Below are 25,091 nucleotides of genomic sequence, written 5' to 3'. Positions count from 1 at the left end.
ATGGCCTCCAGGAGCAGTGGATTCTGTAATGCAGGCACCGAGTCCCAGTGATAACCCTGGAGGAAAAACAAAACAAAACAAAACAGCAACACAATCCTGAAATTAAATGCAAGTACTGGCAAGAGTAGAGGTTTTCCAAGGAGTGTTTTTTTTTTTTTTTTTTTTTTTGCCCTTGTTCCTCCATTTAAAAGGGGCAGAAATCTCTGTTTCCACTAGGAGATAAAAAGAGATTTAAGGGAGTTGGGCAGTAGCACAGCAGGCTAAGCGCACATGATGCAAAGTGCAAGGAACAGTGTAAAGATCCCAGTTCAAGCCCTGGCTCCCCACCTACAGGAGAGTCGCTTCACAGGCAGTGAAGCAGGTCTGCAGGTGTCTGTCTTTCTCTCCCCCTTTGTCTTCCCCTCCTCTCTCTATTTCTCTCTGTCCTATCCAACAACGACAACAATAATAACTACAACAATAAAACAACAAGGGCAACAAAAGGGAATACATAAATATTTTTTAAAAGAGTGATTTAAAAAAGGGGGGCTTGGGTAGGCAGACCCTGGTGGAGAGTGAGCCACTACAGTTATAACATGTGGACCTCAAACTCCTATTTATTCATTCCAAAACAACACCCTTACTTAAGAATTACTAACGTCCTGGGTGCCGGGCAGTGGTGCACTGGGTTAAGTGCACATAGTACAAAAGCACAAGGATCCATGCAAGGATCCCGGTTTGAGACCCTGGCTCCCCACTTGCGGGGGGAGGTGGGGGGCGTTGATTCACATAGAGTGAAGCAGGTCTGCAGGTGTCTATCTTTTTCTCTTCTTCTCTATCTCCCCTTCCCCTCTCAATTTCTCTCTGTTCTAGCCAATAAAATGGAAAAAAAAAAAATTGGCCATCAGGAACAGTGGATTTATAGTGATGGCACCCAGCCCCAACAATAACCCTAGTGACCACAAAAAAAAAAAAAAAGGAATTATTAAGACTCTGGGACACAGAAAACAGAGCAGAGCAATTAATTCCCTTGCCCAACAATTCCCAGTCTTGGTGACATGAAAGGTAGTTTAGTGGGCGAGTGCAGAATTTCATACTTGAAGTCCCAAGTTCCCCGTCACTGTATATGCCAAAGTGTACTCTGGTTTTCTCTCATAAATAAATGCATCAACCTTTGGGATCAGAGATAGCACACTTGTTGGGTGTGCCTTGCCATGTTCATGGTCCTGTGTTGAGTCCTGGCACCACATATGAAGTTGCAATGACAACAGTGCTATGTTGGCTCTCCTCTGCTCCTCTTCCTCTATATTTTTTCTAAAAAGAAAAAATAAATAAAATTAAATTAAAGCTGATCAGGAGAGGAGGGATCCACGGAGATCCCAGTGATAATCCTGATGGGGGGCAGAACATGTTTAGAATATAACCAAATTGGGGGTCTGGCAGTGACACATCCAATTGAGCCCACACATTACCATGCACAAGGTTCTGGGCTCAAGCCCCTGCTCCCAACCTGCAAAGGAGAAACTTCAGTAGTGGTGAAGCAGGTCTGCAGGTGTCTTTCTCTCTCCCTCTCCAGCTCCCCCTCTCCTCTCAATTTCTTTCTGTCCATCAAATAAAATATAAAGGGAAAAAAGAGGGGGAAAATGGCTGCTGTGAGCAGTGGATTCCTAATACCAGAACCGAGCCCCAGGGATAATCCGTGTGTGTGGGGGGCGGGGGGGAGAGGTGGGATAATGAGTAAAGTGTGGAAGGACCAGAATGCCCCCTGGTCCTTATCTGAACATGGGGGTTTTACAGGAAGCTTCATAAGTGGTGAAGCAGTGCTGCAGGTGTCTCTCCCTTTATCTCCTCCATTCTCGTTTTTTGTTTTTGATTTGCCTCCAGGGTTATTGCTGGGGCTCAGTGCCTGCACTACCACTATGAATCCACTGCTCCTGGAGGCTTTTTTTTTTTCCTTTTTGTTACCCTTTTTGTTTATCATTGTTGTAGTTATTATTGGTATTGTTGTAGTTATTATTGGTATTGCTGCAGTTGTTGGAGAGAGAAATCGAGAGAGGAGGGGAAGACAGAGAGGGGAAAAGACAGACACCTGCAGACCTGCTTCATCGCTTGTGAAGCGATTCCCCTGCAAGTGGGGAGCCCGGGACTCGAACCGGGATCCTTAAGCCGGTCCTTGCGCTTTGCGCCACGTGCGCTTAACCTGCTAAGCTACCGCCCAGCCCCCTACTCCCAATTTCTATGTCTATCCAAAATAAATATTTTAAAAAGAATATTTAAATGCAACGAGTACCATCTCAAAAAGCAAAAAAAGAGAATATTTAAATTATATATATATTTTACTTATTTACCAGAGCACTGCTCAGCTCTGATTTATGGTGGGCGGGGGATTGAACCTGGGACTTAGGAGCCTCAGGCATGAGTCTCTTTGCATAACCATTATGCTGTCTACCCTGCGCAATAAAATATATTTTTTAATTACCTATGAACCAAATTATGTCTTACTCGCGGCCTCATATATTGAGGTTCTAATAAAACGAGCCAGCGGAAGTAGCAGCAAAAGTTACTGAAACAAGACGGCAATTCACTAAAATGGTGGCCCCCGCCAGGCGCTGGCTCTCCTGCGTCATCACAGCGCGCCGGGGAACTCAGCGTGCACCACGTGGGAAAGGGTCGGGAGCACAAATGGCAGGGTCTTAGGCCAGGGGGCGTGCCTTGTTCTTCCGTGGCGGAAGATGGCGCTGCCCTTCGCACGCTCACTGTGCCTCAGTCGCTGGGGAGCCAGACGATTGGGGATTGTCTCCGCGGAGGCCCGCAGAGGTAGGATGATCTTTTCTTATTCTATTTTACTTTTCCAAAGATTCCCGTTTGTTTTTCCAGGAGCCCGCTGGGAAAAAATGCAGCCTCCTCGGGTCAGTTCCCCTCCCCTCCCCGCGTTGGTCTTAACTAACTTGGGACAGTATTTGATTTCTTTAAATCCTGGGGCTTCCTCAGTCAGAAGGCTGCTCTGATCAACACTTCACCCTCTTTCTTGTCCACATGACAATCTGATGCTCCCGTTCTCCATGACCATGTCTAGTTGCTTGCTTCAGATGAGATTTAGATCACTAGTTCGAGGGTTCCAGCACCTGTCATCATTCAGTCTCTTTGCTCTGCCCACAGGAGTCAGTTTCAAACTGGAAGAAAAAACAGCCCACAGCAGCCTGGCACTCTTCAAAGGCAACACAGGTGTCAAATATGGCATGGTGGGCTTGGAGCCCACCAAGTTGGCCCTGAATGTGGAACGCTTCCGGGAGTGGGCAGTGGTGCTGGCAGACACAGCGGTCACCAGTGGCAGGCATTACTGGGAGGTGACAGTGAAGCGTTCCCAGCAGTTCCGGATAGGAGTGGCAGATGTGGACATGTCCCGGGATAATTGCATAGGTGTTGATGATCGCTCCTGGGTGTTCAGCTATGCCCAGCGCAAGTGGCACACCATGTTAGCCAACGAGAAAGCCCCTATTAAGGGCATCGGGCAGCCAGAGAAGGTGGGACTGCTGCTGGAGTACGAAGCCCAGAAGCTAAGCCTGGTGGATGTGGACCAGGTTGCTGTGGTCCACACAATACAAACAGATTTTCGAGGTCCGGTGGTACCTGCCTTTGCCCTTTGGGATGGAGAACTGCTGACCCACTCAGGGCTTGAGGTGCCTGAGAGTATTTAGGCTGCTCATCACTGGAGTTCCTAGTAATATTCTTGGCCAGCCTCCTGCTGGAATTGTGTGAAACCTTTTAACTTTGCCCCAAGCAAATTCTAACTTTCATGATTGAGTGTTGGATCCTCTGTAATAGCTTGGTTTTCTTTCTCTCCCTTCCCTGTGAAAGGCACAGCCACCTTCTCTCCTCCCCCAAACCACCGATTTACTTGCCTACCATGAATGTACTTCTCCTGAATTGCTTCCTTTGCTTTTCTGTGTTCAGGACTTTCTCCGATTGTATTCAGTCTGCAGTCTTTTAGCTTTGAATTTATTCATCACATGATATCTTTCTCCCTATGCTCACATGTACTTCTTGTTGGGGCTCTACAGAATCTAGAGTAAATTCTTTCTACCTCTGGCTGGAGGTATGGTGCAGTCAATGAGTTGACCCTTTCTCTATACCACAGAGTTTAGGGTCTAGCTCCCTCAGGAAGTGCTCTTCTGACTGTATCAGAATAAGAACAGAGCTTTCTTTCCCCAGTACCTCGATGCCAACTCAGCCCCAAAGCTGTAGCTGTCCTTACCCCTAGTCCCTCCACCTTAATCTGCACACATCTCATACCTAGTCAGTGTGATCTAATCATTGAGCTAGTTAGTCATGACCAAAGGGGAAGACACTCTTGGGGATGTTGAGGGGGTTGATGCTAGAAACTTTATTTTTAAGAATTTCCATCCTCATTGCTGCTACAATTGCGTCTTCCAGAGGGAAGAAATATAAGGTTTTGCATTATTTATTTTGGGGTCTACTCAGGCCCAAATCCTTCCCTTCCTTGGCAGAATAATAACCTAAAGCGGTATTTGGGATTAAAGAATACCTGATGGGATGAGTGATACACATGTGAAATGTGAACTGTTTGAGCTATCTGACCCTGTTGTTCTTTTATTTTACCTTTATCATGGTGATGCAGCTGGATTTTCCTGGGAGAGAAAGAGGACTTGATAGCAGAAACAATAGTTTGTGTAATTAAAGTTTATTTGAGCACAAAATACTTTTATCTGTCTATAAAATTGCTGTTAGCAGTAGCACTTCCTGGGTAAGGGGGTGGGGCAAAGAGGCACACACATCTCTCCAGACTACTAAAGCCAGGTGCATAGCCACACACAAACACAAACACACACTCACACACCATGGATACATATATGTGCATGGTGGCTAGGACCCCTTCATCAGAGTATCTACATCTCTTATGATGTTTTCTTCAGGAAGAAGAGATCTGGGATGGTTCTGAGTGGGGTAAGCCATTCGATTGTACCTTAAAGCAGCCTATAGATTCCATGGATAGTTCCACTGCAGGTGCTCTGTGAGGCACTTCCCTGTACTCTGTCTGCCATGGGCATGAGATGTTTTGTCACACACAAAGCACTAGTCTAAGTCTTGATCTCCATTGAAACAGAGGCTCTCCATAGCATGTTGTGTCGGTAGGATTAGTGTGTGACCAGCTCATGCTTCTTCTTGAGCAGGGACTGTGTGTGCCCTGTGCTCACACCATGCTTTCTAAATTCTCTTTGGATAGGACCTCAGTTGCTGCCTCAGCATGAGTCTCAGATGGTGTGTAGGAGTCCTGGTAATCTTGAAGCGCTTTTACCACCTCCACATGGTTGAACTGCACAGCATCATCCAGGGGAATGTTGCCCCACCTAAGAGGAACAATGACCATGATCAGGCAAAGAAGACAGGGAGAACACTGTGTTTATATGCATGACGGGTTATATTGCAAGTGGTGGCTGGAGGGCAGTGAAGAAGATGCTATCCACTTCCCCTTTTAGCTCAGTCCTACTCACCTATCTTTGACAAATGGATTCACTTTGCAAGCCTCAATCAGGAATTTAACAACTTCGATGTGTCCTAGGAATATGGACAGGTAGAAAATGAATGTGTACAAGTACTGAACCTTATGGCGTTAATATTAGTATAGACCCTTAGCGGCTAGTATCTGAACAGAGGGGTGGGGGAGGCTTTGTCCTGTTCTCAGCCTGAAGACTGAAGAGTTTCTACCCTTATAATCTCAGGCACATATACAGTGAGAGATACTGTTGGTAGAAGAGAAAAGTCTGTAAGATTTGCTTCTCCTTTTTTCCTTTTTGAAATGCAATATAGGCACCTTACACATGTAGAATATCATCTTCCCGGGCCAATTTTTTTTCATTGTTTTTTATATCTGAGGGAAGAAAGCTACTACAATCTCCCAGCCCTACCCTCTTTTCAACAGGAGAGAGAGAACCAGGGCATTGCTCCAGCAATATGTAGTGCTGGGGGAATGAACTCAGGTCCTTACACATGCAAGTCCTATGTTCTACCACCGAGCCGCCTCCCAAACTGCTGCTTCCTCTTCACATTACCTTCAGCTGCAGCAACATGCAGGGCTGTGCGGGAGTCATAGTCTTTCTGTTCCATGTCCATGGCTGACAAGGCAAACCTGAAGGAAATGCAAAGTAGCTGGATTTACCTAGATCAGCCAAGAATCACTAATGTCCTTTCTAATGGAGGGTCACACTGAATGAATTCCAGTAAAACATGCCAAGATCTATAGATTCTGTGTGACCCATGATCTGTGCCCAGATGAAACTATTGTTTCTGTATCACAGATGGATGGCACTGTGGTATGTCTAGAAATATCACTACCTAGCAGTGGTGAATGCTCAGTACATATTTGTTGATGCTAGCAATCCATTTGAGACAGGGTCCTTACCTACCTCCTGAGATTTCTGGGCTAATTTTAAAAGTGACCACTGTTAATTAAGTTCTTATTATATGTGACAGACACTGTGCTTTGTTTGGACACAACGTTAATACCTTCGAAGAGCTGAGACATCCCCAGTATAGGCAGCAAATAAGATGTTCACCACAGTCTTGTTCTGGAAAACAAATAAAGGCCTCCTGAGATTAACTGACTTTGATCCCACTTATGTCCAGCTCTGCTGTATGAGCTTCCTCCATAGATGCTTAGCCAAGGGTGTTATTGAAGTGTTGTGGAATATTCTATTCTGAAACATTCTCAGGTCACACCTGGGGTTTTCCTTACCCGAACTTCTCCCCCTTCACGTCGTGGGTCTAACTTCCGAGCACAATGCCTCAGGTTGTCGTAGTTATGGAAATTGAAGTGAGACACCAATTTCTAGGATTGTAAACCAAATATTGTTTATTTAGTCCTTGACTTAGTAGGAGCTAAAAATGCTTTCTGTCATCATTGATGAATATTAAGCACTGCAGCCTGGGTGCAGCACAGTGAATAAAGCCTTGGACTCTCAACTTGAAGGTTGTGAGTTTGATTCCATACATCACATATGCCAGAGTGGTGCTCTGGTTCTCTTGTTAGTAATAAAAAAAAAAAATTAAGTAATAATAAAATAATCTAAAAGAAAAATATCAAGTACAATATTCAAAGTAACTCACTTGGCAGAAGCTGATGCCTCTGTTGCTATTCCCTAATTTGTCCAATGGAGGTGACAGGCACATCATTCCCATGACATTGGGGACCACCAGGAGGATGGCTCCTGACACAGCAGACTTCGCTGGCAGGCCCACCTAGGGGACAAAGAACTAAGGATGGGGCCTGGGCAGTAGCGCAGGTTAAACGCACATGGCGCAAAGCACAAGAACCAGCTTAAGGAACCCGGTTCGAGCCTCCAGCTCCTCCCCCACCTGCAGGGGGTTGCTTCACAAGCAGTGAAGCAGGTCTACAGGTGTTTTTCTCTCCTCTCTGTCTTCCCCTTCTCTCTCGATTTCTCTCTGTCCTATCCAACAACCACAACAACAAAGGCAATAAAATGGGAGAAACAGCCTCCAGCCTCGTAGTGCTGGCACCGAGACCCAGTGATAACCCTGGAGGGAAAAAAAAAAAACTGAGGATGAACTAGTAGTGCCTGCCCAAAACCTGAGTTAACAACTGAGTCGGGAGCTGGGTGGTGGTGCAGTGGGTTAAGCGCAGGTTAAAAGCACAAGAACCGCCGTAAGGATCCAGGTTCAAGCCCCCGCTCCCCATCTGCAGGGGAGTTGCTTCACAAGTGGTGAAGAAGGTCTACAGGTGTCTATCCTTCTCTCCCCCTCTCTGTCTTCCCCTCCTCTCTCCATTTCTCTCTGTCCTATCCAACAACAACAGCAATGACAATAAACAGCAAGGGCGACAAAAGGGAATAAATAAAGTTTAAAAAAAAAGTGAGTCCAGGGAATCGGGCAGTGGCACAGCAGGTTAAGCACACATGGTGCAAAGCACAAGGACCAGCCTAAGGATCCCGGTTGGAGGCCCCGGCTCCCCACCTGCAGGGGAGTCGGTGAAGCAGATCTGTAGGTGTCTCTCTCTGTCTCCCCTTCTCTGGCTTCCCCTCCTCTCTCCATTTCTCTCTGTCCTATCTAACAATGACAACATCAATAACAACAATAATAACTATAACAACAATAAAAACAAGGGCAACAAAAGGGAAAATAAATATTTTTTTAAATTTAAAAAAAAAAGTGTGTCTATGCCAGATGACTGCAAGGGTAAGGCCACACCCATCTCAAATTTAGACTGGTTAATCAGCACATTTTATTCCCATCCCCTTCAACTCATGACTTCAGAAAGGAAATAATGTCTAGTCTGCTTGATGCTGAACTAGAACTAGGACACAGTCATTTAACTTACAGTCTGGTGGTAGGTGACAGAAAATAAACTGGCATATACATTGAGAAAAATAATTACAACTAAGGAGAACAGAAGAAAAAGCTGTCGTGATAGAATAGAGGTGGACGAGATGGGGTGATCAGAAAAGTCTCTTTGTAAGTGACATCCAAACTGAGACTCAGGAGGAACACTAGCCAGGAAAGGTATTTAAAAGAGCAGTCCAGGAGCTGCAACATCATGTGTTTGTGTATTTGAGGGACTTGGTGTGTTTCACAAACCTCCCTTTGGATTTGCAGACTAACCGCCTAGCTGGACAATCATGAGGGAGAGGCAGAAACAAGCTCCAGCCTGTCACCTTCAGTGACTCAGTGTCCTCTCTTCTTGGCAGTAGGCTTGTGGCAAATAGATGGCAGGATCAAGAGCACTCACATGGAAGGCAAACTGGCCTGAGAAGTCGTACATGCCGCAGGAGTGCATGAGGCTCAGGGTGTTGCGCACTGCTTCAGCGCTCAGCACGCTCTCGCCTGTGATGGGGCAGATCCCACCGTTGGCCAAGGTGGCTGCCATGACACTGCCAGATTCACAAGTGACCTCCACGGAACACAACTGGGGAGACAAGGCAGAGGTGAGAATGCTGTGTGGACCTAAAACTATTGGTGTCTCGGTCTGCCTTAAATTCCCCAAGTGGTTTTGAAGGGCATCAGACCCCTGGAGAGGAGCATCCTTCTTGTGGGTTGGAACAAGGAGTGCAGTCTGTCCTATTCCCTGACCCAGAGCTAAACAGTGTTTGCTCACCTGGAAGTAGAGGTCAAGGGCAGCCATCATGTCTACCCCCTTTGGAAAGCACTGCAAAGAGAAGAAAACATTTCTTTTCAGGCTATCTGCAGTCCTTGTCACACTAACAGGATCTTAGCCAAAGGCAACAACCCAGATTACCCTTCCACCAGCCTCAGAATTCCCAGGGACTTTATTGGCCTCTCCCGGTTACCTTCTTCTCCTTTAGATAATAGCCGATGGCATAATTCCGATCCCCTGTTTCCTTCTCTGACTGGAATCTGAAGTAAATGTCCAATTTAGCACTTAATATTTGAGGGGAAAAAACACCTTCCTTGAGAAAGACAGAACTATATTGAATCCAATTACAAGGAAGACTAAGGCAAGTATAAACCTATGGGACTACATCAAATTAAAAAGCTTCTTCACAGCAAAAGAAACCACTACCCAAACCAAGAGACCCCTCACAGAATGGGAGATCTTTACATGCCATACATCAGACAAGAGTTTAATAACCAACATATATAAAGAGCTTGCCAGACTCAACAACAAGACAACAAATAACCCCATCCAAAAATGGGGGGAGGACTTGGACAGAATATTCACCACAAAAGGGCGAGAAACACATGAAAAAATGCTCCAAGTCTCTGATAGTCAGAGAAATGCAAATCAAGACAACAATGAGATACCACTTCACTCCTGTGAGAATGTCATACATCAGAAAAGGTAACAGCAGCAAATGCTGGAGAGGGTGTGGGGTCAAAGGAACCCTCCTGCACTGCTGATGGGAATGTCAATTGGTCCAACCTCTGTGGAGAACAGTCTGGAGAACTCTCAGAAGGCTAGAAATGGACCTACCCTATGACCCTGCAATTCCCCTCCTGGGAATATATCCTAAGGAACCCAACACATCCATCCAAAAAGATCTGTGTACACATATGTTCTTGGCAGCACAATTTGTAATAGCCAAAACCTGGAAGCAACCCAGGTGTTCAGCAACAGATGAGTGGCTGAGCAAGTTGTGGCATATATACACAATGGAATACTACTCAGCTGTAAAAAATGGTGACTTCACCGTTTTCAGCCGATCTTGGATGGACCTTGAAAAAATCATGTTGAGTGAAATAAGTCAGAAACAGAAGGATGAATATGGGATGATCTCACTCTCAGGCCGAAGTTGAAAAACAAGATTAGAAAAGAAAACACAAGTCGAACCTGAAATGGAATTGGAGTATTACACCAAAGTAAAAGACTCTGGGGTGGGTGGGTGGGTGGGGAGAATACAGGTCCATGAAAGATGATGAATGACATAGTGGGGGTTGTATTGTTAAATGGGAATCTGGGGAATGTTATGCATGTACAAACTATTGTATTTACTGTTGAATGTAAACATTAATTCCCCAATAAAGAAATGAATTATTAAAAAAAAAAAAGAACTATATTGAACATGTCAAATTGAATTGGTCCTTCTGTAAATGCTCACAGTAATACTAGAGAAAACTCCAGAACATGAACAAGCACTGGAGCAAGCTTTACCATCAAATGTAAAAACAAAAACAAACAAAAAAACTGTTCAGTCACCTACTCCAGAAAATCTGGTGAGATTATGGCTTTGAGACAGTTGGCAAGAAAGGACCTAGGTACAGTGGTCCGGGAGGTGGGGCAGTGGATAAAGCATCAGACTCTCAAGCATGAGGTCCTGAGTTCAATCTCTGGCAGCACATGTACCAGAGTGACGTCTGGCTCTTTCTCTCTCCTCCTATAGTTCTCATTTATAAATAAATAAAATCTTTTTTAAATATTTATTTATTTATTCTCTTTTGTTGCCCTTATTGTTTTATTGTTGTAGTTATTATTGATGTTGTTGTTGGATAGAACAGAGAGAAGCGGAGAGAGGAAGGGAAGATAGAGAGGGGGAGAGAAAGATAGACACCTACAGACCTGCTTCACCACCTGTTAAGCGACTCCCCTGCAGGTGGGGAGCCGGGGGCTTGAACCGGGATCCTCACGCTCGTCCTTGTGCTTTGCACCACCTGCGTTTAACTGCTGCGCTACCACCCGACTCCCCTAAATAAAATATTTTTTAGAAAAAGAAAGGACTTAGGCACACACCCTCATACTGCCACATTAAACAAACAGAAATGAAACAATTTCTTTTACAAGTAAATGTCAGAGAAAAGACTAAGATCCTTTCAGAGAAGTGGCTCAGTGGTAGAGTGAAGGACTGGTAAGAATGGGGTCCGGAGCTGAAGCCATAGCATTGCATATGCAAGGATAATGTTCTGGTCCTCTCTCTCTCTCTCTCTCTCTCTCTCTCTTTATTCCCCCAGAGCACTGAACTGCTCTGGTTTATGGTAGTAAAGGGGACTGAACCTGGGACTTTGGAGACTCAGGCATGAGAGTCTGTTTGCATAACCATTATGCTATGTACCCCTGCCCTCTCTTCCTCTCTCTAAAAATTCATGTATGTGTTAGAGAACCACAGCATCACTCTAGCATATGTGATACTGGGGCGTTGGGGACCAACTCTTAACTCAGGACCAGCTCTCTGGCCACTATGCAACTTCTGGGGCTGACATCAATACATCCTGAAAGAAAGAACTGAGAGGAAGCGTGGAGGTCAAAGTTCCCCTGGGGTATTTTCTTCTTAAGCCACTATCATCTCCCTTCCTATCATTCTCTCTCCCTCTCCCTCTCCCCCCCACACACACGCACACACACTCCAAATATATAATATGTAGTGTATAATATATAATATATATTTAGGGCCAGATGTTGGCACACCTGGTTGAGCGCACATGTTACAATGTGCAAGGACCCAAGTTCAAGACCCTGGTCCCCACCTACAAGGGAAAGTTTTTTTTTTTAATATTTATTTTATTTATTCCCTTTTGTTGCCATTGTTGTTTTATTGTTGTAGTTATTATTGTTGTTGTCGTTGTTGGATAGGACAGAGAGAAATAGAGAGAGGAGGGGAAGACAGAGAGGAGGAGAGAAAGATAGACACCTGCAGACCTGCTTCACCACCTGTGAAGCGACTCCCCTGCAGGTGGGGAGCCGGGGTTTGAACCAGGATCCTTATGCTGGTCCTTGTGCTTTGCGCCACCTGCGCTTAACCCGCTGCGCTACAGCCCGATTCCCAAGGAAAAGTTTTATTACAGGTGAAGCTGGGATGCAGGTATCTCTTTGTCTCTTTCCCTCTCTATCTCCCACTACCCTCTCAATTTCTGGCTGTTTCCAATAAATAAATTTAAAGTTTTAAAAATTGACTATATATATTCAGCCAAGTTTCTAAACAGGGACTTACGTGGCATTGCTGAAACCCATGTATTCATTCCCAGCCATTTTGTTCAGATACTGCAAAACCTAGAAGACAAGAGGGGGTGTGCAGGCACCATATTAGAATCACTATTGAACACACTGGAGGCTGAGTAGCCCTTCTGAATACCTAGTCCATATCCCAGTAGGGATGTTAGGAGGCCTCCCCCTCAGAGATCAGCAGATTCCCACACCTCTGGAATGAAGGCTCTTGATGCAGCGCTATTATAGTAGGTCTAGTCACCTGGGACACCTGAAGTGGACAACATTCCACCTAGAAAAGCAGCCAGGGGAGCTGGGGAGACAGTATAGTTGTTATGCAAAAGACTTTCACGCCAGGGAGTCTGGCAGGAGCACAGCGGGTTAAGCGCAGGTGGTGCGCATAAGGATCCCGGTGTGAGGAGTCGCCTCACAAGCAGAGAAGCAAGTCTGCAGGTGTCTTTCTCTCCCCCTCTGTCTTCCCCTCCTCTCTCAATTTCTCTGTCCTATCCAACAACAACGTCATTCATAACTACAACAATAAAACAACAAGGGCAACAAAAGGAAATAAGTAAAATATTTAAAAAAAAGACTTTCATGCCCCAGGCACTGAGGTTCCAGGTTCAATCCCTGGTACCACTATAAGCCAAAGCTGAGAAGTACACTCATCTTGGTGCTTCTCTCTCTCTCTCTTCCAGTTAACTCTCACTAATATATAAATTTAAAATATTTTAAAAAGAAGAACAGTCAGGGGCTCAGTCAGTGGCACACCTGGTTGAGTGCACACATTACAGTGCTCAAGGACCCAGGTCCAACCCCTGGCCCCCACCTGCAGGGGGGAAGCTTCACAAGTGGTGAAGCAGAGCTACAGGTGTCTCTCTTTCCCTATCTCCTCTTCCCCTCTCAATTTCTTTCTGTCTAATAATAAATAAATAAATAAAAGAAGAACAGCCAGGGGCTGAATAGCAAATAAACTTACAAAATCAAATTTCTCTGCTTTGTTACAGTCCATCTGTAGAAAGAGAAAAGGAGATATTGTTAGTATTCCAACCCTAGGAGAAAGGCAGGAGGGGAGGGTCAGAAGAACCTAGTGAAGTTGAAGTGTTGGACTGGTTTTATTCTAGAAATGTGTTACATTTTTTAATTTATTTTCCCTTTTGTTGTTGTCGTTGTTGTAGTTATTATTGTTGTTGTTGATGTCATCATTGTTGGACAGGACAGAGAGAAATGGAGAGAGGAGGGGAAGACAGAGAGGGGGAGAGAAAGATAGACACCTGCAGACCTGCTTCACCACCTGTGAAGCAACTCCCCTCCAGGTGGGGAGCCAGAGCTGGAAACTGGGATCCTTACGCCGGTCCTTGTGCTTTGTGCCACGTGTGCTTAACCTTGCTGCACTACCACCTGGACCCCAATATGTTACATTGTACAATAGCTTTCAAACATGTTTAAACAACTGATAACTTTTTTGTATCTATGCATATCTAGTGATATTAAAAATGGAATCATTTAGATTGTCAAGTAGTCAGTACAGATAACAACACATCCTACCTGTTTCACTCCCACCTCCATTCTGTCTCAACCCTCATCCCTGACTCTCATTTTCCTGACTCCAACACTGTTCCCAAGTTCCACTTCTACTCTAGATCCCCATTCCCATTCCTTTTCCACCAGAACCATACTGGATCCTATCCCTGACCCATCTCCTAGACTAATGAGTGACAAAAATGGGATGAGGGTGTCTTGCATTTTTATATCTCTTATGTTGATAGCTGAATTATTAGCTGAGGGTCAAGTCCAGTAAGGGCTGCTTAAGCGGGAGTGGGATGACGCAGGTCTCAGACATAGGACTGTAGACAAAGCTGTCCTACAGTGAGAGAAAAGACTGTGCCAGGTCTTCCCACCCACCCGTGTGTGTCAACTAGAGTCAATATTCGCAGGGACTCTGACACCCGAGTCCCTAGGGAGGTAGTTCCTAACACCACCTTCCCCAAGAGGGGATGTGATTGGCTCTTGAGAGTTACTGCCCCTATTGCTTGCAGGTTCTTGCTCAAGCCCTGGGAGACCTACAGCTGATGGGCTGGCCTGACACCTTTGCTCAAGGCCAACTCACAGGTCCAGGTGACGTGAATAGCTGCCCTGGCCTGGCCATTCACCCTTTTTTCCTTGCGTCCCTTACCCAGAATTGGCCAATCAGTGCCTAATGGTGTCATCCTCCCCCTGTGCCTGGCATTTGGCCCTTGATCTTCAGCAGGGGTCAGAGGGGTCAGGACCTGCTCGTTTCTTCTTTTTTTTTCGGTCTTTCAAACATTTTATAAAAACGACGGTTAGATGCCACAAAGCAGGTGACAATGCCTTAACCGTATGTGTGTTGCAGGCCGCAGCCTCTTCCATCCTTGTCAAGGGAAGTGCTAACCTTCTCTCCTTTCATACAACACAACCTGCTCACTTCTGTAAGGGTCAGGAAACTTTGGGCTCCTGACTCATGGGTGGAGACATGGGTCCATTTCCTTTTACTAACACCCTCAGAAGTATGTAATCCCTGCCATGCCCTTGTGTGCCTCCTGGGGACCTCAAAACAATCAGGATTCTCCTGGGAGCTGGATAAATATGAAGGATATGGGGATAAAAGGGCTTAGAGAATTATACCTTCCAGGGGCCAGGCTATGGTGCTCCTGGCTGAGTGCACGTTACAATGTGCAAGGACCCAGGTTCAAAAAACCCTGGCCCTCACCTGCACGGGGGGGGGGGGGGGGGGTGACGGGACCTTTAAGAGTGGTGAAGCAGGGCTGCAGGTGTCTCTGTCTTCCTCTCTCCCTCTTTATCTCCCCTTCCCTCTGGAATCCAATAAATAAAATAGTAAGGGTGGGGCTAAATAGCATATAGTTATGCAGAGTTTCATGCCTGAGGCTCCAAAGTCCCCGTTCAATCCCCCCACACCACCATAAACCAGAGCTGAACAGTTCTCTGGTTAAAAATAATAATAATTAATTAAATTTAAAAAAAAAGAATTGTACTCTCCAGAAAACTAGGGTGGCACCGACCTTGATTAAGGAGCTCACAACAATGGCACCAGCATTGACCATGGGATTATGGGGGATTCCTGAGGAAATACAAACCACGAAGTTTCATTAGCCAGTGAGAAAAAAACCTCTTTTACAGCCTGCCCACTCTGCAAGCTAGACAAAAAAGATTTCTTTCTTGGACAGCATGGAATGACAGTGCTAATCAGGAAGGGTAGAGAAACAAACAAAACAGGCTGGAGGAGAGGGGTATCTGAAGGGAGCAGCTTCCCCATCTACATGAGCCCTGCAGGTGCTCACCTTCCTCATTGAGGGAGAGCTTGTTGTAGCGCAGGCCACTGGGCTCCTTGCCCACAAACTTGTGCACGTAGTCAGTGCCTAGGGTGCTTATGGAGATGGCATAGGTGAGGGGCTTCACACAGGACTGCAGGCAGAAGGGGATCTTTGTGTGGCCCACGGAGTGCCTGGAGGCAGACAGGTGCCATGAAAGGGGTGGGCTTTTGTTCTGCACCTGTGCCTGCCTCCCCATCCCCCCCCAGGATCTCACCGCTGGCCATCCACAGTGCACAGGGAGACGCCCCACAGCTCTGGATTTGCCTTGGCCAGCTGAGGGATATAAGCTGCCACCTGGGCATGAGTGGAGAGAAAACAGACCATGGAAATATGAGTTGGAGAGAGAAAGAACTGAGCAGAGGTTCAGGGTTAAAAGAATCTTTTAGATAAAAGCTAAAATTCTGTCTTCTGCTGGGAAGTATAATTCCCATTGTCTGCTGTTCCCAGACACCTAAGCCTAAAGTCCTAGAAGGTCTTGTCTTTTTCCAGCCCCAATTCTACAGGGATAGCTTAAAGCCCATGGAAACTAAATGGGAGAATTCTGGGATCAGCTTTGGGGTCCCAGAAGTTTTGGTTCTTAGGCTCAGTTATCCTACGGGCCTCTATGAAAATTCTGTTGAGTCCTTATGCTAACTGTACCCATAAAAATCTGATTCCCTCATGTACTCTAAAAATCACCAAATTTGGTGTATAAAAACAACAAATTCCCATTTTTAGAGGTTTCGTCAGACATTGGGTTCCCAGCCCCAGGAAATCTCCAAGAAGCTAGGTATATCTGGCCCAGAGCCCTTGCCCCTCCCTTAGTCCCCTGGCCCTCACTTTGCCTCCAGTGAGCTCTTTGGCATCCTCAAAGATGCGATCCACATGGCCCGTGAACTCCTCAAAATCAGGAATGACAAACTTCTTTCGGAATGCCTGGGTCAGGAGCACAATGTTGCTGCTCACACACCTGGATCCCAGACACGATTGGGTTAGGGGGCTGGAGAGATGCAGTTGTGACTCACTATGGAGCCATGGCACTTCACTTTACCTTTCTGGACTGTAAAATTAGTGGCCTCTAAAATAAGGGGTCACATAACATATAAAGATATAATAAGGTCGAATGTCTTGGGGTATGACAAAAAATATTGGAATAATATGTATCATAGATCACCTTTACATCAAAAAATACTAAATCATATATGTAGATATATTATTGTACATATGAAATAGATTTGACATTGTCTAGATGATAGCCATTAATCTGTTAATGACATTTACTTCTGGGAAAAGGTCTGGAATCGAGAAGAGAAGGAAAGCCAAGCATGTATTCCTATATTGTGAGAACTTTCATAATGTCTGAATGTATATTCATTCATGCAATAAATAATAAAATAAAAGGAATGGCAGATCTGGCCAATCCTCAAGATCCCTCCTGCTGTTATAGTCTATGTGCACAGGAGATTGAGAGTGGTGCCTTTGTTTCTGGGGCCCTCACTTTTGGAAGAGATCTCGGTCCAAGAGGCCACCACTGCTGGACTCTCGAACCATGCGGCGCATCTGGCTCAGGCAGTCCCGGAGACGGGGGTCTGATGTTTGAAGTCCAGTGGCCTTCAATGCCTTTAGGGAAAAGAAAATAACTTGGTAAAGTTATTATTACTATGTATGTATTTTGCTGCTGGGGCTTCTCCTTTGTGTGATTGTCCCACTGGCAGCAGGCTTTTTTTTTTTTTTTTTTTCATATAAAGGGTGAGAGGCCCAATACTAACAATTAATTAAAACCCATCACTACAGCAAGTGGAACAAGTGGGTTTGGAGACTAGGAAAGGAGGGACTGGAACAGCTTCAGTGACTAACAGGGACTTCCTATTAGTCCCTATTAGTTTCCTAAAGGCAGCTAGTTTCTGAATCCATTGGGTCAAAGAACCAAACCAAGATTTGAATCAGACTCTTCATCTTCCCACCCTGTAACAGAGATGGGTTTGCCTCACCAGCCTAAGTTATTATCTGCTATTTTTCATTCTCATGTGATCCATTAGTTGCCCTGCACCTGTCTTACCCTCCTTTTCCCACTCTCCAGAGATTAGTATTTTGAACAGCAAAAAGTAACTTACAGTAGTGAACTTGTGAATAGGGATGCGTTCCTGTCCCTCAGCAACAGTGTAGAAGAGGAGATCACCCAGCCGGCACAGCATACCACTCTCTGATGACTCACTGTTAGGGGCAGAGATGGGGAAGGAGGGCAGGAACCTGAGCACTTCTCTCTGCGTCTCCTTCTGAAACTTGAGCTTATAAGTAAGCAGTGTCCTCACCCTATGCCTCCTCCTTGAGCCAACTGCTCTAGCCTTCTAATTCCGGATTTTCCACACCTGTCCTAAAGTCTTCAATTTTACTCTCTACTTTTCTTTATTTTTCTATTTATTTTTTTAAATATTTATTTTATTTATTTATTTCCTTTTGTTGCCCTTGTTGTTTTATTGTTGTAGTTATTATTGTTGTTGTCATTGTTGGATAGGACAGAGAGAAATGGAGAGAGGAGGGGAAGACAGAGAGGAGGAGAGAAAGATAGACACCTGCAGACCTGCTTCACCGCCTGTGAAGCGACTCTCCTGCAGGTGGGGAGCCGGGTTCGAACCGGGATCCTTATGCCGGTCCTTGTGCTTTGCGCCACCTGCGCTTAACCCGCTGGCGCTACAGCCTGACTCCCTACTCTCTACTTTTCTTCCTAACCTTCAGACCTCCATTTCTAGCAGCCTTCCAGACACAACCATGTCTAGACATCCCACAGAGGCCAACCGAAGATCATTCACCTCTCTCTGTTCTTCCTCTTGTGCTTTGCATCTGAGTTAATAGCGCCACCACTCACCTTCTTCTACTTCTAGCGTTTGCCCTTCTTCCGTAGCCAGTCAACAGCGTCAGGTTGAGCCTGATGTCTGCTTATTGCTGGCTTTGAAAGTGACTGGGATCCATGTGGATTCAGTCGGCTAGGAAGGATCGTCAGTTTCCCCAATAAATGGGTACTCACGGGATGCACCACGAGAAGGTGCCTTAATTAAATCCATGTTCAGCTGGTAATTGAAATTGAATGAACCTACCTCCATAATCTCTCTCATAGCCACCTCTTTTTCCTTATTCTCCTGTGCCAACGTGATACAGTAGAAGCAGAGGTTGCCCCTTAGTAACTGAATTTTGACATATACATTTAATCAGGGGATTTAATATTACTGAACCTGATTCGTCATCTGTAAAATAACGGTAGTGATGTCTACTTCATATATGTGATGAGAGGCTTAATTTCAATAATTTTCTTTGTGAACTGGGAGGTGGCATAGTGGATAAAATGTTATACTTTCAAATATGAGATCCTGAGTTCAATCTCCAGCATTTCATATGCCAGAATGATGCTCTCCTTTCCCTTTCCTCTCTATCATAAATAAACAAACAAATAAATAAATAAAGCATTAGACTCTCAAGTATGAGGTCCCATTTGATTCCCTGCATCACATGATAAACTGGTTTCCAACCTCCCTCCACCCCCCTCATCATCCTCTTCTCCCTCCCCCTCCCTCCCCTCTCCCCCTCTCCCCTCTCATAAATACCCAAATAAACCTTGAGCTAGCTCCACTTGGAGAATGTGCTGCTTTGCCATGGAGTGTGATCCAGGTTAAAGCCTTGCCCCTATCACACTGAATAAAAACTTCAGTGCTGTGGTCTTTCTACCTCTCTATATTTTATTTTATTTTTAGTTAATTAATTAATTAATATATTTTTCACCAGACCACTATTCAGTTCTGGTTTATGATGGCATGTGGGATTGACCTGGCACTTCAGAGTCTCAGACACGAAAGTCGTTTGCATAACCATTATGCTATCTCTCCTGCCCTATAGCTACTTTAAAACATATATATATATATATATATATATATATATATATATATTAAAGATAATTCTGTGAAAATTTATCTTTCATAAAGTAGATACTCAGCTCAGTACATCCTGCTGTATCATCAGCTGTTAATGTCTATACTCTCTTGAATTCCAATCCTTTTTTTTTTTTTTGCCTCCAAGGTTATTGCTGGGGCTCAGTGCCTGCACAACAAATCCACTGCTCCTGGAGGCTATTTTTTTTCCTTTTGTTTCCCTTGTTGTTTATTGTTATTATTGTTGTTATTATTGCTGTCGTTGGATAGGGCATAAGAGAAAGGAGAGAGGAGGGGAAGACAGAGAAGTGGAGAGAAAGCTAGACACCTACAGACCTGCTTCACCACCTGTGAAGCAGCAGTGGGGAGCCAGGGACTCGAACCGAGATCCTTAAGTTGGTACTTGCGCTTTGTGCCATGTGCATTTAAACTGCTGTGCTACCACCCAGCCCCCTGCTGTTAGTGTCTATACTCTCTTGATTTGTAATCCCTCTTCTATAATATACCAGTTTTCTTTCTCTTTCTCTCTCTCTTTCTTTCTTCCTTCCTTCTTTCCTTGCTTCCTTCCTCCCTTTCTTTCTTTCTGCCTCCATGGTTATCACTGGGACTCAGTGCCTGCACCACAAAACCACTGCTCCTGGTGGCCATTTTTTTTCCCCGTTTTGCTGGATAGGACAGAGAGAAATTGAGAGGGGAGGAGAAGATAGAGAGGGAGAGAGAGACAGACACCTGCAGACTTGCTTCACTGTTTGTGGAAAGCCAAAGCCGGGGCTGGAACCAGGTTCCTTATGCAGGTCCTTGAGCTTTGTATTATGTGTGCTTAACCTGGTAGGCCACCACCCGACCTCCTGCCAGTTATTTTTCTAAAACTCCAGAAATCTCTACTAAAAATCTTTGATGACTCCCCAGTGTCTACAAAATAGGTATTTATTTATTTATTTATTTTTCACCAGAGCACTGATCAGCTCTGGTTTATGGTGGTACAGGGGATTGAACTTGGGACTTTGGAGCCTCAGGCTTGACAGTCTGTTAGCATAACCATTATTCTATCTGCCCCTGCCCCAAAATTGGTTTTTATTTCTTTCTTGGTAATGCATTCAAAGAAACCTAACAGCACTTATTGTCTATTTTTTTTTCTTTGCCTCCAGGCTTCTCACTGGGGCTCTTTGCTGGCACTACACATCCACCACTCCTGGTGACCACCCTTTTTTCCCCCCTTCCTCCCTCCCTCCCTCCCTTCTTTCTTTTTTCTTTTTATTGGACAGGACAGAGAGAAACTGAAGAGCAGGAGATAGGGAGAGAGAAAGATACCTGTAGACCTGCTTTGTTGCTTGTGAAGTGTCTACCCTGCAGGTGTGGAGCAGGAGCTCAAACCTGGATCCTTGCATGGGTGCTTGCGCTTAGTACTATGTGAGATTCACTTGATGCGCCACCGCCTGGCCCCTTCTCTTTTTCTTTTTTAATATTTGTTCTTATTTATTTATTCCCTTTTGTTGCCCTTGTTGTTTTATTGTTGTAGTATGATGAACCTTTTTAAAATCTGGGAGAACTTCACCTGCAGGGGGGTCGCTTCACAAGTGGTGAAGTAGGTCTGCAGGTGTCTATCTTTCTCTCCCCCTGTCTTCCCCTCCTCTCAATTTCTTTTATATATATATATATATATATATATATATATATTTATTCCCTTTTGTTGCCCTTGTTGTTTTATTGTTGTAGTTATTATTGTTGTTGTCGTCATTGTTGGATAGGACAGAGAGAAATGGAGAGAGGAGGGGAAGACAGAGAGGAGGAGAGAAAGATAGACACCTGCAGACCTGCTTCACCGCCTGTGAAGCGACTCCCTTGCAGGTGGGGAGCCGGGGTTCGAACCGGGATCCTTATGCCGGTCCTTGTGCTTTGCGCCACCTGTGCTTAACCCGCTGCGCTACAGCCCGACTCCCTTTTTTTAATATATTTTTTAATTTTATTTATTTCCTCTCAATTTCTGTCTGTCCTATCCAATAACACTGACATCAATAGCAACAATAATAATAACCACAACAATGATAAAATAACAAGGGCAACAAAAGGGAAAAAGAAAAAGAAAAACAGCCTCCAGAAGTGGATTCCTGGAAGCAAAAAAAAAAAGGGGGGGAGGGCTTATTCTTTAAAATTCAAATATTCCTTAGAGGGCTGGGGAGATAGTGGTTATGCAAAAAAAAATAATAATAATACTTTCATGCCCGGCCAGGTGATGCCGCACCTGGTTAAGCATACTTAGTGCAAAGCTCAAGGATCTGGGTTTGAGCCTCCCGCTCCCCACCTGCAGGGAGTCACTTCACAAGCAGTGAAGCAGTGAAGCAGGTCTGCAGGTGTCTATCTTTCTCTCCCCCTCTGTCTTCCCCTTTTCTCTCAATTTCTCTCTGTCCTATTCAATAATAGCAACAACAGTAGAGAAAAGATGGCCGCCATGAGCAGTGGCTTTGTAGTGCATGCACAGAGCCCCAATGATAATCCTAGAGGCAAAACAAAACAAAAAAACTTTCATGCCTGAGGCTTTGAGGTCCCAGGTTCAATCCCCTACCACCACCATCAGCCAGAGCTAAGCAATGTTGTGGTGAGGAAAAAAATATAATAATAATAATAATAATGTCCTGAGAAGAGGTTGATGGGAAAATACAGACTAATAATGATCTGGTGAATTGCACCAAAGTAAAGACTCTGGGGTAGTGGGGAGGAGAGTACAGGTCGGAAAAGAATGACAGAGGACCTAGTGGGGGAAAACAGAGAAATGTTATGCATGTACAAGCTATTGTATTTATTGTTGAATGTAAAACATTAACTGCCCAATAAAGTTTTTAAAAATAATAATGATCATTAAAAATAAATGATACCTTATTGGTCAATGAGCTGTCAGAACAGGGGCTCCAGTGGTGGTGAGGAAGTGCTGTGTCTGTCTGGCTAGTTGAGTTACAAGGTGCATAGCTTTCTCTTTGCATAACCTTTTTTTTTTTTTTTTTTTTTTTTTACCAGAGCACTGCTCAACTCTGGCTTGTGGTACTGAGGGGTATTGAACTGGGACTTTAAGCCTCAGGGTGCAGTTTTCTGAACGTCATCAGGAGATCTCAATGACAGGGGAGATTCTCGGTCCTTGTCCATTTCTGCTTTCATAAAGCAAGGGCTCTACTTGAATAGTGGCAATTAGGAAGGACAAAATGTCCTGCCCAGCTCCGTCTCACAGACTAAAAAGGCTCAGTCACCAAGTGTTCCTTGGTGGTGGGGAAGAGAGGCGCAGTCTCTCCAGCGGAAGGAGAACCCTAATTCAGGGAGCCTGAGCAGCACAAACGATGCCTCTGACTGGCTCTAGCCTGGGAAATCTGCTTCTCCGCCACCACCAGCACCCACCCCGTGCCCCACTATCAAAAGAACGACCAATTGGAAAGCCAGTCTTATCCTGTGGCTCAGGCAACCCTCGTGACGCACACATTCAACACAGACGCCAAAGGCAAAGGCCGCACCTGCGCACCAGCAGCACACGCGCATCACACCTGACACGCAGCAACACTGACACCGACAGACCCGAGTCCGCCGTCCCATATCCACACCCCTCTCCCCAAAACATGCACACACCCTCTCTTTCTCTTCCTCTCCCTCTCTTTCCCCGAGGAGGAGAGGAAAGGGCAGGGTGGGTGGTGCGGACACCTTTGCCCAGCCCCGCTCCGCGCCCCTCGTTCCCACCTGAGTACGCACCTGGGGCAGGCGCCATCCCGAGGACCGACCTGCCCAAACGCCCTCCCGGGCGGACGGCACGTTACCGCCCCAGCGCGGCGGACCCAAAGCCCCAAATCTAAAGGAAAAGGCATCGCAGGCTAGTGAGCGAGAAGAGAAGAGGGGAGCTAAGCTGAGCTGAGCTGCGCTCCCGGACGAGCTAGCGATTGCGGGGATGGGAGCGAGCCGGTCCCCTGACCCTGTCCCGCGAGCCTTACTGATCCTGCTGCTGCGGCTGGTGGCTGCGCGGCGTCTCCCTGCCCCGTGCCGCGGCCTCATGGAGGTGGTGCCGGACGCCCCCGCCCAGCAGCGGGCTCCGGCTCAGGTGCCCCCAGACTCCCCGCCGGCAGCGAGTGCGGGCCCCGCTCAGCAAGCGCTGCAGAGCCCTCATGGAGCGCATCCCCCGCAGCGCGCCGCCGCTCGCTCTGCGGGAGCGCCGGGCGCGCGTCGGAGCCCGGGCTGCAGAGAGGGGCGGAGGAAGCGCAGACTGGGACGCAAAGGTGCAGCGAGTCTGGAAGGAGCCGATGGGGCCGGGGAGGGGTGGACCCAGAGGAGGGTGGGCTCAGAGTCGGCTCGGACCGCAACAGGTGCCCCCAGCCGCTCCAGACAGGGTCATCCTGGAGGTGTGCCCACGAGAGGGGCGCAAGCCGTGCGGAGGGGGGGGGGGGGTCCTAGGGGGAGAGAAAAGGCGGAGCCTGGGAATTAGAATGGACAAGACTCTGGTCCAATCACTGAGGAAGCAGGCGGCTTGTGGGCGGAAACAAGGTGTGAGTGTCCAATGAGAGCGAGGCTTCGGAAACTGCGGATTCCTCCCCGCACCGACCCCCATCGGCGGGAAAGGCGAGAGGATTGGTGGCGAAGGCGGGGTAGCTCCCGGGCGACTAGAGCAAATCCTTGGGGCCTCGGGAGATAGAGAAGAGCGGGCCCTCACAGCCCTGTGATAAGAGAGTGATCGCCGGTCAAGAGGCCATTTGGTTAACTTGCGACATTCCAGGGCCAGCGTGGGGTCTCCATAGCCTTGTCCGAAGTGCGATGTGGAGGCCAGACATGGGCCTCATCCGGGCGGCGGTGAGTGAGGAGGTGCAAGGCCACAGAGTACCCACGTCAGAAGCGACAACCACCATCACCACCACCACCACCACCACCACCCACACACACTCGCTGGGCTGGGCTGGGCTGGGCTGGGCTGGGCAGTTTGGAGACTTGCACAAGTTCCCAGATTTAATTTCCAGGAGGCTTATGCCAACTGTGACCAGTGCTGCGGTGTGTGTCACATTAGAAAAAGGAGCTGCTGGGGGGCGGGCGGTAGCACAGCTGGTTAAGCGCACATGGTGCGAAGCGCATAGGACCGGCAATAAGGATCCCGGTTCAAGATAATAATAACTACAACAACGATAAAACAAGGGCAACAAGGGGGGGGGAGCCTCCAGGAGCAGTGGATTCGTGGTTCAGGCACCGAGCCCCAACAATAAGTCTGGAGGCAAAAAAGAAAGAAAGGAAGGAAGGAAAGAAGGAAGGAAGGAGAAAGGATCTGCTGCTGGTGCAGGTTTTGACACAATAGTCTTAGGACACCCTGGTTTCTCATTTTACCTTTACTTGTTATCATTTTATTATTATTATTATTTTAACAGAACACTTCTTTTTTTTAAAGATTTTATTTATTAATGAGAAAGATAGGAGGAGAGAGAGAAAGAACCAGACATCACTCTG

General features: G+C 46.2%; 2 protein-coding genes and 1 non-coding gene across 5 annotated transcripts; 1 reads left to right on the top strand and 2 right to left on the bottom strand.

Moving 5' to 3' along the window:
* Positions 1-2,639: 2,639 nt before the first annotated feature.
* Positions 2,640-4,699, top strand: SPRYD4 (SPRY domain containing 4). Its single transcript, XM_007533372.3, has 2 exons — positions 2,640-2,796; positions 3,139-4,699. Exons 1-2 carry the CDS (start codon positions 2,712-2,714, stop codon positions 3,675-3,677), a joined length of 624 nt encoding a protein of 207 aa, XP_007533434.1. The 5' UTR covers positions 2,640-2,711; the 3' UTR covers positions 3,678-4,699.
* Positions 4,666-24,044, bottom strand: GLS2 (glutaminase 2). 3 transcript variants are annotated; one of them, XM_060195137.1, is made up of 19 exons: positions 23,600-24,043; positions 23,364-23,460; positions 17,829-17,928; positions 17,213-17,334; positions 16,555-16,684; positions 15,950-16,029; positions 15,703-15,866; positions 15,424-15,482; positions 13,362-13,394; positions 12,393-12,451; positions 9,300-9,366; positions 9,107-9,157; positions 8,741-8,917; positions 7,105-7,236; positions 6,734-6,826; positions 6,505-6,566; positions 6,051-6,127; positions 5,493-5,556; positions 4,666-5,348 (listed from the first exon to the last, which is right to left on the bottom strand). In XM_060195137.1, the coding sequence occupies exons 1-19, from the start codon at positions 23,658-23,660 to the stop codon at positions 5,192-5,194; spliced, it is 1,785 nt and encodes a 594-aa protein (XP_060051120.1). In that variant the 5' UTR covers positions 23,661-24,043; the 3' UTR covers positions 4,666-5,191. The 3 variants fall into 3 exon arrangements, with proteins under 3 accessions (XP_060051120.1, XP_060051119.1, XP_060051121.1); XM_060195136.1 differs by lacking the exon at positions 23,364-23,460 and having other exon boundaries at positions 23,600-24,042; XM_060195138.1 differs by lacking the exons at positions 6,734-6,826; positions 23,364-23,460 and having other exon boundaries at positions 23,600-24,044.
* LOC132539710 (U6atac minor spliceosomal RNA) lies at positions 14,695-14,817 on the bottom strand. Its single transcript, XR_009551036.1, has one exon. It is a non-coding gene; the product is annotated as a U6atac minor spliceosomal RNA (small nuclear RNA).
* Positions 24,045-25,091: the final 1,047 nt, after the last annotated feature.

This window comes from Erinaceus europaeus, chromosome 7, assembly GCF_950295315.1.
Source record: "Erinaceus europaeus chromosome 7, mEriEur2.1, whole genome shotgun sequence".
In the NCBI taxonomy this organism is placed as follows: Eukaryota; Metazoa; Chordata; class Mammalia; order Eulipotyphla; family Erinaceidae; genus Erinaceus; species Erinaceus europaeus.
The sequence above is the reverse complement of the archived record's forward strand: the minus strand, read 5'-3'. Positions and strand labels throughout refer to the sequence as shown.

Bases quoted from the DNA above. Each gene is read 5' to 3' on its own strand.
- GLS2 (XM_060195136.1), bottom strand. From the start codon at position 23,781: ATGCGCTCCATGAGGGCTCTGCAGCGCTTGCTGAGCGGGGCCCGCACT. The intron at 13,395-15,423 runs GTCGGTGCCACC...CTCTTTCTACAG, and splicing joins TTGTGAGCTCCTTAATCAAG to ATGGACTGTAACAAAGCAGA. The intron at 12,452-13,361 runs GTAAGTTTATTT...CTTGTCTTCTAG, and splicing joins AAGCAGAGAAATTTGATTTT to GTTTTGCAGTATCTGAACAA.
- SPRYD4 (XM_007533372.3), top strand. From the start codon at position 2,712: ATGGCGCTGCCCTTCGCACGCTCACTGTGCCTCAGTCGCTGGGGAGCC. The intron at 2,797-3,138 runs GTAGGATGATCT...CTCTGCCCACAG, and splicing joins CTCCGCGGAGGCCCGCAGAG to GAGTCAGTTTCAAACTGGAA.